The sequence below is a fragment of the Acanthaster planci genome, linkage group LG19, assembly GCF_054643075.1.
Source record: "Acanthaster planci isolate LZ-2023a linkage group LG19, COTS_SCS, whole genome shotgun sequence".
NCBI classification, from domain to species: Eukaryota; Metazoa; Echinodermata; class Asteroidea; order Valvatida; family Acanthasteridae; genus Acanthaster; species Acanthaster planci.
In genome coordinates, this window is record NC_141795.1 from 8,752,005 (window position 1) to 8,766,790 (window position 14,786).

The 14,786-nt window shown below is 42.4% G+C and overlaps 1 protein-coding gene across 19 annotated transcripts in view; it reads right to left on the reverse strand.

Moving 5' to 3' along the window:
• Positions 1-4,150, reverse strand: part of LOC110990153 (uncharacterized) — a 52,003-nt gene extending 47,853 nt beyond the window's left edge. For 5 of the 19 annotated variants that reach the window (XM_087130032.1, XM_087130035.1, XM_087130037.1 and 2 more), the window contains exons 1-4: positions 3,997-4,107; positions 2,471-2,558; positions 1,759-1,870; positions 704-886 (exon numbers count right to left, since the gene is read on the reverse strand). In XM_087130032.1, the coding sequence (XP_086986158.1) occupies positions 704-886; positions 1,759-1,870; positions 2,471-2,558; positions 3,997-4,010 (397 nt within the window). In that variant the 5' untranslated portion in view covers positions 4,011-4,107. Of the gene's footprint in view, positions 1-703; positions 887-1,758; positions 1,871-2,470; positions 2,567-2,892; positions 3,022-3,996 lie in introns of those variants that run through there. The other 14 variants (XM_087130025.1, XM_087130028.1, XM_087130027.1 and 11 more) reach the window with 9 other exon arrangements.
• Between the last annotated feature and the right edge of the window lie 10,636 nt (positions 4,151-14,786).

Below are 14,786 nucleotides of genomic sequence, written 5' to 3' on the forward strand. Positions count from 1 at the left end.
GAACTCCCCAACAGAATTATTGATTGACGGCAGTCATAAACCCACAACGAGAAGTTTCTTTGGTCACTATTACCTCAAATTCCAAGAAACAAAATGACTGGGTTTCATCAAAAGACCACACTAACAAACTATTATGGGAAATGGATGCTCACATTTCATCAACATTAGTTTGAACAATGAAACTGAATGCTGCGGGATTTTAATCTCCATTCACCAACTGACTGCAATACTGAACCACACAATGGGAAAATCATTTACACATTTACTCGATATCAGTTTAAACAAATTGATTAGAGAAGGATTCTAGTTTCTCTCCTCTGAAACATCCAAGTAATGTTCACCTCCTGGTGTCATCCAAGCTACGTAAATCCTCCATCTATTCTACTCTCAAGACCACCTCATTTGGCACTTACTATAAAGATGTGCTAAAAAAACATCCTCAGAAATAATTTCAGGTGGTTTTGATTTGCTATGAAAATGTGACTCAAGCCTGATACAAAGTTTTAGCTACGGTGGTAGGCAATTTTAGAAACTTGTTTGTGATTCAAAACAGCTTAGATTTAAAAGCCTCACAACCTTGCTTTTGACTTTTACTGCAAATTGTGGACCACTGGCAGCAGAAGTGGGGGTGCCACAGGGTTAGTGCCCCCCACTTTTTGCAACTTGAGGGGTAAAGGCCCAAACGAGGGCTGGGGGAACCTACCGCAGATGATGTCCGGCCCCCCCTTGGTATCCATGATGGGATCGCCGCAGCGCGTCACGCACCAACAGAGGCTTCTGTCAGCGTTGCATTGCTTTGGGGCATGGAATCCAGACTCGTCACACTCTGGCAAGACATCGCCAGGACTGGCCACATCGATCTCCGCCTGGCAAGGTGGCACAGGACCTGAAGGAGAAGATAAATGATTGTCATATGACCAAAGGCACTTTTCAAAGTTCAGTTCAGTTCCAATCTTTTATTTTTACCCTCACACAGATGCTAAAGAAGCATATTTTTACAGGCCCCCCAAAATATTAACTTACGCAGACCAGGGGTGGGAGAATTCCAAGGGGCCCAAATGCACTCACCAGCTAACAAATGTAACCAATTAACAGTGGGAAGGGGTCAATTTTGAGTATTTCCAAGCAAATTGATGATCATCCCTTTCATCTCTACTTTTTAAAATTTCTTTCGTTTTTCTTCTCATTTTTATAATTTTTAAATTTTTTTCCCAGGGGATGCCCCAACTATGTCAAAATGTTAAAAGAGGTGAACTAATGAGCCCTTGTTACTCAGAATACGGGCTCCATTATTTAGCCCCTTAAATACATGATACAAGATCATGCCAAAAAGAATTTACTTTCAAAGGTAAGATAATATCATTTTAAATACACATGAAAAGTTGACAGGCCTACTTTCCTTCAATTATTCAACCATCCTTACTTTCTGGATCCCGCTACTACTAGCTAGGCCACATATTGTTTTCAAATGCCAAATTGGTAAGGATTCCACATATCAACTACCTTCCCAGTAACAGAATGACTCTTCAATCCTTCCACGGTGTAATAATGAAAGAATTCCTAGAACTCCAAAGGCAATTTTGAAACTTTTAAACTTAATTTAAAAGTACAAATTTCCAGTTTGACATTTGAACATCAAACAACCTAGCTCTAGCTACTAAGTGGAGCATTGGTATTCCTCCTTTTCGATTTTGGATGCAAAAAAGAGGAATACTAACACTCCACTTAGTAGTAGAGCTACAAACAACCATATCCTACCTGTTTCTCCCTGTTCACCTTTATCATGTAATCGATCTAGGCCTAAATATAGTGAAGACAAAGCATGCAACCACCGTTTCCTAATCCTACCTGTTCCTCCCGGTTCACCTATCTGTTGAAGGGAAGACAAAACAAGACAACATTGATGTAAGACCCACATAACCTAGCAATGCATGAGACATCAGAAATGACGATGAACATAAATAGGCCAATTTTTAATTTAAATTTAATTATTGCTTTTGAAATGTGGCATTCACGACCATACGGTGACGCACTAGTGTGCGAATGGTGCATAATTGACACTGTCATTCACTGTTTTTTTGGTTTGAAGTAGGCATTTAAATCCTTCAGGCCTACATCAAAAACACTTGTTGGGTAAGCTTGCGATCGATGGCTGGAGTCAGCAGGGTCACTTTCCTCGACCATCATCAGACCATAGAGCTCTATGATCTCGAGACTCGCGATCAAGTTCGCCCGCGGCATGCATGCCTCGCTGTAAGGACGCCACCACATTTTGGTCAAACCCGCCGCCTGCAGCGAAACCGAAGCCGTAGCTACAAAATTACCCACCTGTACCTGTACCTGTGAGTGGGCTTCCGCGCTGGAAACTTTTTTCCTGAATGTTTATCCAAACCTAAAACAGGCAACGTATGACGAGAGTTCACAAGAGCCGCTGCTACAGGCCCAAGTAAACTTTTCAAAAATATCTTACCTCTTGTCCGCGAACTACTACCCCAACGATCACCAGCAAGTAGAAAAGCTTCATGGCCTCAGGTCTGTTGTGTTTCTTCAGAAGAAATCTGTTCAACTAAAAAAAACAACAGTTTTTCTCAATAGTCGTGTGAACTTCCGCCGCCGCCACCGGGTTCTCTGATGAAGTAATTATGCCAACGCGCGATCGGCCGCTTACACTTCCATTGGGCTAAAAATCCAAGCACATCGTGTTGTTTGTTAAAATAGCCTAAGTCAAGGGAAAAAAGACCTCTACTTTATTTCTTCAAGAAACGTGTTTGTAGAAGTACGAATTCATTATCTTCTTTAGTCTCAAGCCTTCAAGGAAAACACATATAATCAAAGTGTCAATAACAGAAACAATCACAACATATATTTTTTTCTTCAGAAAAAAGTACTCACGGTGCCTTTCACTTCAGTTACGGGGGTGATACGCCTGCCCACTACAATTGCGCGCTACAAACTGAACATTCCAAAGTACAATTTCACCTTTTGATTGGTTCTAGCCTAGTGGAGTCAGTTCTTGGATTTCACATCATCACACCCTGAAAATATAGGCTGACGATATCATGTTGGCCGGTATCCAAGTTCAATGGTTTTACGACCGTCGAACCGTTCGGCGTCACGGTTGCTCAAGAGCTTCCCCAAAGACAGAATGTATTTGCCAAAAGCTGCTCTTGGACCGTACCAGGCCGTTGGAGGGCGACGAAGAGGGCGACGAAGTCGTTCGTCGCCCTGGCAAGGCGACTGATGATGCCTTTGTTGGCTTTGCGCCTAAAGCTATGTGAAACTGATTGGAGTAACACGCTCGTCGAACACAATGATGGCAAAATGCCACACAGGCCCAATGACATGATGTACGAGCCGTGAACAGAAATAACATTTGTGCGCCGAACAGTTTAGCTGTGTCCATCTAGTCATGTTTGTCAATAACATGGGTTTTTAACCACTGATGGAACTGTACCATAGTTGGAGCTGGAAGGTGGAAGTAAATTGTTTATGACACCCTCACATAAACAATCGAGTATAGTGAAGTAATGCACAAAGAAATGAATTAATCTAGATGTCTACAATATGCCGTCCTTCACTTCGGGTAGAGAGAATCGTTGCACTGCTAACAATATTAGTAAATAGGAGCAATTAAATCTCGAGTTTTCCGATGAGGTCAGTGCATTTTACCGAGAGTGTTCTAACCTTGGAATGCCAGCTTATAGTATCTTGTTTATCTTAGTTATTTCTTCTTTGAATACACGACGTAACTTGAGTCTGTCGGGGCAATTTTTTGAAAGTGTGCGCACATATGTATATAACATTGAATTCAAACGGGGGGAACTTCATGAATTAAATTTCCAAAGGTGGGACGTCTTTGGGGGACCAGCACTACACGGGACACGCTCCTTTTCTAGTTTCGTCACTGCTTGGAAATCTTGTTAAAATATTTAGAATGCGTGTTAGCAACAAAATAATGCAAAATCCAATAATACCTCAAAGAAATGTGGTACTCACCTTTTCGAATCCATGAGGTTCTAACTTCCATCTAACGTAACTCTGACGAGCGTAATCTTGTTTTATGGTCGATACTTTTGTAGCGTGTTTTTTTTTCAGTTCAGACTCATTATCTTTAGAGTTTGCGCTGTTGTGATGACTCTGATAACTTCTGGATAAACTTATTTGCCGGCGGGGGTGTTCAAAATTTCATTCCAGGATGAGGCCAAAGGTAGATTTCATTTCAATTAACGCGACTCTCAAATTTCTTCAGAATTTGAACATTCATTCAAGGCCACGTCACAGTCATCTTCATAAACATCCCGAGCGATTGAAAAATACCATTCCAGTATATTTCTTAATGGTTCAGGCTCTACCAACTTCAAAGATCTAAAAATATTGTCCTCAATCGAACAAACAATTTCTGAACTTTACTCCAGAAGGATGCTTAAAGAAAATGCGACGTTCAAACTGCAACGTGGCGCACTGCTGCCGATGATAATTATGAATACAGGGCGAGACAGACTTGCTTTGAGTTTTATTCTACGGGATTAAAACCAGATGTGTGCACGGAGTAGATTACACACAAAGACAACAAACCAAACCACAAAGAGCTGTCAAATAGGTTTTTGTTTGTTTTTAATTCTCTGTTTAATATTGAAAAGCAAGACCATTTTCCTCACTCTGGGGTTATGTTCTAATTTCTTCAGGAATATTCAGCTGTGAGCATATTTCGCATTAAACAAAGACCTTCTCTGAATACCACTAACATATTTCTACAAACAAAAAATAGGAGTTCCATGTTTCTAATGACAATCCATACATCCATGAAGTCAAACATTTTGGGGTCATTATTAGCTAAATTTCGCATTAAAATAGACAATTATTAAGAATTTCTGAGAAATTTACATTTATTAAATTTGGCATACATACATTATAATTACATTTTGCACTTTAGGGCTAGAAAAAATGTAAAGAAATTTAATCTTTCAATTCAGAGAAAAAAATTACCTTAACTAAATAAATGTTACCATGAGTGTGATATGTTGCTTCCAACATCTTAAAATGACACATTTTAAAGAATACAATGGGAGTAAGTTGCGAGAGTACAATGAACTCTCAACAAATAGAAATGAAAACAACAAATCAGGAAATGTGTAACTTAGTTACTTTCTGTGGACAAACTCAAAACATGAAGTTGGAAATTCACTCATGCAACAAGCCAGCAATGGATTTTGTACACAACAAAATATATATATGGGTCATTCCATGAAGTTTGGGCACAGTTTGTGACGGCGTCCCTTGTTACATCGGTAACTTTGATTGCCCTTTATTTTCACATTACAACAGATTAAGTCATTATTATTCAGCAAAGATGAAGCACACCCCTACAAGAACCTTGCAAGATTTCGAACAATGTCAATTTAGAATCCACATGCAGGGCAAAAAGATGTTTATTTTCACTGATGTAACAAGGGACGCCATCATAAACTGTGCCCGAACTTCGTGGAATGACCCATATGCATGTATTAATAAATCTTAACAACATTCCTTCAATTTTTAAATTCCATTCAACTGAATAATATACCAAAATACACCAGTCAACTTTACTTCTTACATCATTACTTATTTTAAAAAAGTTACGCCATGTACAGACTACAGTCACAACACCATTAAGCACCACACAGGCACGAGCTGAGCTACATGTACATTAAATTACAGTGGATGTGCACAAAAACAGCAGCGAATGGCACCTAATACTAAATGCTGCTACTACACGTCTTGCATATCACTCTGCAGACATCTAAAGCCCTGTTTGAAACAGGCTCCCAGAGCTCCAGCTACATCCATTGTCAGTGTGTCCCTACATATACCCAGCGACCGGACTAAAACCTAGCCCCAGACAACAGATTTGGATGCAGCATCAATCTCTGTGTTTTGTTATAAAGGAAATCCACCAGAACAGTCTGGTGCCCAAGATGTAACATGATGGTCAATGGGCCTGGCATCAAGAAATCAAAGACACCAGAACGCTCTGGTGCCCAAGATGTAACATGATGGTCAATGGGCCTGACATCAAGGAATCAAAGACACCTGTAGAGAGACTACCACTGGTCTCTATTATACCAAATGGATAGTGTGTTGAAACTGAGGACTGGAGGTCACCTGGGGCCATCTTTGGAGGCCCCCCAGGAAATCAAATCACAGAGGCTTCAGTTGTTTGTACAACACGATAGGAATGCATGCTCTCCAGTGATGACTATTAACCTTGACCAAGGCTGTCCACTTAAGCGAGCGGCCATGGCAGCCGTCAACCTTGCGTTGATGCATGCACAACAAATAACTCGTGCAGCTCTAGCCACAGTACCAGCAATGCGCATTTTCCCCTAGCCCAAGCTGTCTCCTGATTGAAAGGTCTAATGGGTTGTGAGCTGGACCAAGACAGGATGTGTCTTTCCTTGCAGCGGAGGCTCCTTTGGTGGGAACTGCGCTTTTCTGGTTCACAAACGATTACGAGATGCATGTGTTGTGTGCGCTTCGCTACCAACAGAATGAACCCTCCCAACCAGCATGGCTCTCTCCAACCGATGAGGAGATGCAGGACTCAAGGCAGATTGAGTGACCAGACCGGCATGCAGGCCCTTAGTGTGCCTGCCCGTCAGTCAGCCGTATACAACCACACAGGAGAGAGTAGAGAGCCTTGGTCAATGCTTAGTGACTACATTCAACTCTTATGCAAGACAGGCTACTTTTATACACTATATAAACATTACAAGTTGGCAGAGCCAAATGTTACACCAGACTTTTCTCCACACTCAGCTGACACCGTGCACCAAGGGGCTGCACGTGCAGACAGCCAAGTGTTCACAATTGCTTTTAAACTGTTCCAAAGCACAACACTTGAACCAGGAAACTTTCTCAGGGCCTTGGACCTAGATACCAACTCACAAAGTTCCTTCACAGACCTCTCAATTTGGCTCTGCCCCTGAAAAACAATTACCGACACAAATTCGCTTGCTAACAAATTTGGAATGACATATATCACTGTACATCTTACATCTGGATTCTATTGCTATAAAATTCTCATTCTTAGAAAAAAAAGGTTCAGTTCTTCAGTTTTTTTCACAGTAGGATATTTCAAGACTGAAAAATCAGCTCCTTCGAAGCCAAAAAATATGTTGTTCTCTTAATGCATTCCATAAAACACTGCTACTCCCAATATTTCCACCAGTTAAAACAAAGCTATTGACAGCACAAGAAAACCGATTTTGCCAATCAGTCCAAACATGGTAGTCTATCTACAAAAATACACTCTAAGGTGTCTGTGTTACAGCACTCAAAATTACATTTAAATATGTACTTCCACCTTCACCTTCCTTGTTGTAAAAGGTTGATCAATGAAAGTCTCAGATGCATTTCATACCCTACAAAATGTTCACATGGTTGATGTGACAATTACACCCTTCTATCCCGAACAAACACAGGGAATGTTCCACGCACAACAAACATGAAAAGGAAAAACCTCTCAACCCAGATTGTGAAATAAATCTATAAAATAAGTTAACGCAAATGTGGCATTTCAACCTTGCTGGTCCAGAGGGTAAACGCATTTCGCTCTGCAACAAACTTAACAAACCCCATCAGCTAGCTATCAATTATTGAATAGACCGATCCATAAAGCCCCGCCCACAGTGTTCTGTCCAATCACAGTCGCAATCTATTTCCGACGTGCACGCAGGAAAGTCTGACATGCATGCACGCGCGTATGATGCGTGCGGTTGCAACATGTAGTGTGGCACTGGAGAAGAGCATGTGTTAAGTGCCTGGGTACACAGTGGGCGGGGCTTACTGGAGCAGTCTATTGACTACTTGTTATTTTTTTTCCAGTGGATGAAAACAATCATAATAGGCATTACAATGCTCTCTCCCTCCATCCTGATTTCTAGGAAATGTCCGAAGATGAATTACACACAGTGCACTTATCCAGCGACAGAAACTGAAAGCCATTTCTTCAGTGGTATCATGCTTGCATGCAGGTCATCAGGTCTTCTAACTTGCCATAAGATATGCGCACATCAGGTTAATGTTACCTCCCAAGATTAGTTATGGGAATAGACCCAAAACATACTGATGCCAGGCTTCTGTTTACGTATGCGCTTTCCTGAAGGGGCTCGATGGATCTCGTCCCGCGTCCACTGCCTCAGGAAAGCACACGTCAACAAAGCTTGACGTCAGTGTGCTATAGGTCTATTGACAATAGCTACATTTCCCGACGTTGACCGTTTGAAAAGATATCCAACTCTGGGCTAGAGCCTCCAGATTAAACACTTCCCTCTGCTAGGCAAAGCACTGATGTACATGGTCCTAAATGGGGATGTATGTGATTTCCTAGGACACAGCAACGTTTTCTTACTCAAAGTGGGTACCTGCCAACAGGACGGCTACCCATGTTCTCTGGGAAACTGTAATTTGGTACAACTGCCACACAAATAATCAGGCAAAAGCCTTTAAGACACTTGGCCAGTAAAAGTGTAACTGAGACAACTAATGACAAAATTTTACGAACTTTTTTTCCTCTATTTAGGTTTTAAAACTGTATTTAACTAAGTCAAACCCTACTATCTATTGCATTAATACTGTGCAGCCTCGTACGTGAGCAGTCACCCGCTGTTGAAAATCTGACAGGTTGTGATTTCAACATCACTTCAGCTGAAAGGAAATGATTCCTGCAATCAAAAGCGGACTGACGAAAAGGTCAAATGACAAAAATAACTTAATTTCAAGTATCGTGCTGCTGAATACATTTGTAAGTGTGCACGTGCAATACTGAGACAAGGAAATGAACTTGCTTTGCGGGTTTTTAATTAGCCAGCAAACCAAATGGTCTGACCCGCTTGAGCAAAACCTGACACTTGGTGACATTTCACATCCTTCAGTGAAGGCTGAGAGGTCAAATACACACCTGAAACTCGGCTGCCATCTTGGAGGGCAGCGCTTGGGTTCTTTGGGGGGCAACAATGCATTAAGCCTTTTTGTTCATCCACGGTTGGAGAATCACGGTTGTTTTGTATAACATTCTCACTGAGTACTTTTTCCTACTCACACATAAGGAAGTGTACTCAACTAAAATTAAGAGTGCAGAGGTACTCATTTTTTTTTTTGTACTTCAGAAAGTTTCTGTGAATTCATGCACAACCTCACAGAAACGTGTAGTTCCACAACACTGTATAAGACGGCTGCCGAAGGTTAGGGCTTTTGAGGTCATGAACAATTTCCTAGTAGGTGTTCATGGCTTCAGAAAAGCAAGGAGAGCTCAGGCTAAATTTCAGCTTTCAACACATGTTCACCTTTTCCATCCAATCTGTTACGCAAGACAATTTAGCAGTTACAAGCCAACTCAGGCAACTGGTCAGAACTGCCGACGTCTCCCTGATTTCCTTGCACAACTAAATTTCACATAGACTTCACTTTCAACTTTTATACCAATAATCCCCATGTTGCCCGAGCCAATCGCAAATGAAAATACAAAAAAATACAAGTTCGAGAGAGAGATACAAAATTGTCTCACGTGAAATTGCTATATACAAGGGAAGAGTAAGAAAGTATGCAGCAGAACATTGTGTATGTGGAGTTACAAGGGGCACATCCACACCTTTGCAGACTTTTGACGACCAAAGATTTCACACCTAACATTCAGTGCTCGTGTATCGCATGATATTTCATGTCCGCATTGAGACACATTTACCAAATGATATACAACATGAACTACACATTGGAACCTGGAGTTTTGAAATTTGAGAGTGGTGAATGCCCCAAAAAGCCGTGAAAACAAAAGCAGGAAAAATCTTGTGCCCATCAAAGAGTTGGTTTGCACGGGCTGTTGGAAATCAGAGAAATGCTGTGACGCATGGAATAATGCTGTAAAAGCAAGATGCAAAATAGAGGCAGCTCAATAAAGCCACGAACACCCGTTAAAAACTCTTCAAATTACGCAATACCTTTTTCCGGTTTCACATTTTCATCTTGGGTCTCTCGAAAAGGCACAGCTTACTCCTTTACAAAACAAAAGCAGAGTGAGGACTTGACCCTCCATTCTCCCCGCACAAGTACATAATCATATGAGAAAACGCTGTACAGCCAACCCCAATATCCAATCCTTGGAAATCCTGACTTCATTCCAAATACTCCTGACCAGTCAAGTTGCCTCTCCATGCTGATGATTTTCAGAGTGGCGAGTAGTCCTGTTGATTTCAAGAACAAGGGAAGAGAGATTACGAGTCAAATACATTGAATGTCAAAAGAGACTTCAAAGTGGAGAAAGTATGAGCACCATACCATGATATTTTCAGAAGGTTTGGGAGAGCAAAAAAACAGCGGTTTCCAATTACCGGTAGACTGAAAAACAAAAACGTAAGGTGGCCAGTGTTGCTCTTTCGTGAGCACAAGATTTGAAGGTGGACTGATGATCGACTTGTTTTGAAGATTTGATTACTCTACATGTTAATACAACATATCAGCACTCTCTCTCTAGTTGAGTGGTTAAAAACCTGCGATTTAGAAAGTGAAAAGTTGTACGGACAAAAAAAAATAAGAGCAAGCCATTTTCAGTCCATTATGATCACCAGACCCCGTTCCAGTTTCAATACTAGTTAACCCTTAAAGAGCTTGGTAATTTTGGACCATCTCAAAGCTGGCAGGGGAATGGATTCTTCTATACTCCCCAAGAAGTTGACTTTCCAATGCTTGAAAATATTTATAAATATGAAGTTTCAACTCAATCTGACACTTGGGGTTGTTGTTACGGTCATTTCAAGGCCACATGTCTGCCAGCCAGGCATGCATTGAGCACAGCAGTGGAAAAGTAAACCAGTCTCAGAACTGTGCAAGAACGGCTTATTCAAATATCTCATAATTGGTGTCAAAATGACTGCAAAGACTTACCAAAAACTCCTACAAGTCCCCCTGCGACTTTTAAGGTTTAACATGCCAGTTATCAATCACCCATCAAATTTCTATTCCTTAATAATTATTAAAATACAACTGCACTGGTTCTCCATAATTTTCTGGGTGGGGTTGGGTCCCTGGAAAAGCAACTAATTTCTTGTCTGGTCTGATGGATAAAGTGATGCCTTACCCTGTCACCTCTGTAGATAGGATTCTTAGAGAATGCCGACCAACCGCTCTCTTCCGTATCTTCATTCAGACGACCGTAACTGTTTCTGAGCTTCCGTCTGTGAAAAAGAGACCGCATATTTATGACACATTCTCAGAGATTACGTGTATTGTAATTCCATGAAAATTAGAATAATTTTCAATGAATGCTGCCTTTTTTAAACATGCAACAAAGAACAATAATCAGTGTTATCAATTGGTTTTGAAATCTGAAACAGGGTGCTAAAGGTTTTTGCACATTCAAAATGAGAATCTGAATTGCTAAAATGTAACTAATTTTTTTGGTGTAAATTCAAGCAAGGGACGGAAAAAGACACCATGACCCTTCTCTGAATATTCAAAATGCTCATTTCAATAAGCTAATATGGGTGATTCACAATAGCGCGCCTCCAAGAGTTTGCAACGCGTTGGCCAATCACGATGAGTGAAATCTGTCGACCCTTTCTAAACGCGCATTGGGTCGACCTATTTCGCGGATTGTGATTGGCCAATGTGTTGCAAACCCTTGGAGGTGCGCTACCCTGAAATTCCTACATTTGGTACTTCAACAAGGCAAGATCATTGAAGACTAAAATGAAAACCCCTGACATCATGGCAGCTTTGGTTTTGGATGAGTTAGTTTGCACATTTCTAGTGCCTGAAAGGGCCCAATACTTGGTTGCTTTGTCATGTGCAAAAATACTGTCACTGGGCAACTAGGCTGCACACTTACCGCCTGTAGACGAAGAAAACTGCTACTAGTGCCAACAAGATGACGACGCACACCACCACAGCAACAATGGCACCTGTTGACCCTGATCCCTTATCTGCAGGATTCTTGTTTGGGCCAGCAGTGGTGCCTGGGGGGGATGCGGGTAATGTAGTTGGTTTGGAGGATGGTCCTGGTGTTGGCGATGGTGCCGGAGATCGTGACGGTTTTGGTGTTGGGGAGGCTGGTGGTGTTGGTGCCCCTGATGCCGATGGTGTTGGTGCTACAGATGCTGAAGGTGACGGTGCTGGAGATGCTGACGGTTTTGGTGTTGGGGAGGCTGGTGGTGTTGGTGCCCCTGATGCCGATGGTGTTGGTGCTACAGATGCTGAAGGTGACGGTGCTGGAGATGCTGACGGTTTTGGTGTTTGGGAGGCTGGTGGTGTTGGTGCCCCTGATGCTGACGGTGTTGGTGCTGCACTTTGCGATGGGGTTGGTGCCCCTGATGCTGAAGGTGACGGTGCTGGAGATGCTGACGGTTTTGGTGTTGGGGAGGCTGGTGGTGTTGGTGCCCCTGTTGCTGACGGGGTTGGTGCCCCTGATGCTGATGGTTTTGGTGTTGGGGAGGCTGGTGGTGTTGGTGCCCCTGTTGCTGACGGTGTTGGTGCTACAGATGCTGACGGTGACGGAGATGCTGATGGTTTTGGTGTTGGGGAGGCTGATGGAGTTGGTGCACCTGTTGGCGATGGTGCTGGTGCTGCACTTTGTGATGGTGACGGTGCCGGAGATGACGGTTTTGGTGTTGGGGAGGCCGGTGGTGTTGGTGCCCCTGTTGCCGACGGTGTTGGTGCTGCACTTTGTGGTGGTGGTGGTGGAGATGCCGAAGGATTTGGTGCTGCAGATTCTGACGGTGTTGGTGCTTGAGAGGCTGAAGATGTCGGAGTTCCTCCTGCCGATGATGTCGGTGCTGCAGATGCTGACAGTGCTGGTTTTGGAGACGCCGACCGTGTTGGTGCCCCTGTTAGCGACGATGTTGGTCCTCCAGTTGGTGATGGTGTGGGTTCAGATGCTATTGATGGTTGTGTTGCAGTCTCCGCCATTGCTGAAATCGGTGCACCAGTGGCATATGTTATATATGTGGGATTCAGTAAAAACATCTGAGTTTATAATGAATTGTGTGGTAAAAGTTGGGTTTATTCTCAGGCAAGTATGCCTGTCACAGACATCATGAACAGGGGAAAATACCACAAGATACAAACTGTGATTCTACTCTCATCCACTCTGAATTGTACCACTTAACTGGTAAAGACGAGACAGGCTGTTGTATTTTTTTCAACTGGGCGATCCTTTTTTCAAAAGGATCGATTTCTAAGAATTGCTTTTTGCGTATCTCTGTAATCTTCTTCCATGTATGAAGACTGTTTGACATCTTGAGTTACGTGAATTGAAAGGTGCACTTTTTTAAACATTTAAAATTGACCAAGAATCTCTGGACAAGTGAGGGCGCTTTTGCTTTGATGTAAATCCAGGAAGACATGGTTCACGTTGCATGTTTTCATGTTCAAATTGTGAACTCCAAATTTGTCATCTAGTGACATTTGAAAAGGATGCTTGCAGGCTTATTGCCATATACTTACAAAACAATAAACTGCCAAAGAAAATGAAATCTACCATCGCAGTGCTTCAAAAAATCTAAACATTTTCTTTGCACAACTCGGTGCAACATTGAGATTCACTGCCTTGGATGACATCATAGTTCTGTTCATGAATATGCAAATATGCATTACCATAAAACCACTAAAGTTCCAAAATATGGGGTAAAATTTCAAAAGCTCAAAATAAGGTTAATTAAAACCCAATGATGCAATTTCAAGGCTTTCAAATAAAATTTATAAAAATATTTCTATTTCATGGTTTCTTTAAGCACCCAACTAGCCTATATGTGAAGACTCAACACTTCATCAGAAAAGTTTATTCAAGAACTTCGAGCTTTCCAGTGGGTCCACCAAAACCCTGTGACTAAATGTAAGACCTACCTGATATTAACAGCAAGCACACACATGCTGCCAAGGGTAACCTCACTTGTCCCAACATCTCTCTAGTTGTGGACTTGGCCGGTGATGAAACAACCACGATCCCACTTCACACGCTACCTTCTGTGAAAGCGGTTTGTAGGTAATTATGCTCAGAGAACACAGACTGCTAAGGTGCCGAGTCCAGTGTGCAGACAGAATCTGTCGGGAAGAACGACAGAGCATGGGGGGGGTCAGTTTGGCACAGTGGTACTGGTACATGTACTTAGCTTGCCTTCCACCTCTGCGGCCCAGGGTACGAATCCTGCCGTGCCCGACATGGGGGTTAGGCTCTTGGTCCCTGCCTTAATCTGTGGGAAATTTGTCTCGGCTTTCCTCCGCCCTCTGACATTGAACATTTCTTCACTGTCTTCTTCCCCAGGGGGCCCACAGGAAGAACAGATTATAACTAATGGGTCTTCACCCTGGCTAAGTAAAGAAGTAAATTGTTTTTAAAAGCAAACCACAGGTGGCACTTATTAATTATGCGACACTGCTTGGACATTTTACATAGACATTTCACATACTAGATGAGAGAATGACAGGGCCAGACATCATAGATCGGAGAGTACCCTCCATGGATGAACAGAACTTTGCCAACAGGTGCATCTCAATCACATGCATGGGCTAAATTCTTTCTCGGGCAAACAAAGACCAGCATTCGTGTGTCAACTGGTAGCAAGCTTGTACCCCGGTAGAAATGGCTTGCAAGCTTGTGGAAATGGAGGCAAATCTTTCCCATCACTACAACAGGGCACCTGCTCAAATCCAACAAATGTATGATTTATTCCACACAGGTATACACGTATGGACCTCAACCTCAGCACTTTGCTGTACATCAACTCGTCTCCCGGTACCTAAATGCCCAGGTCATCCTA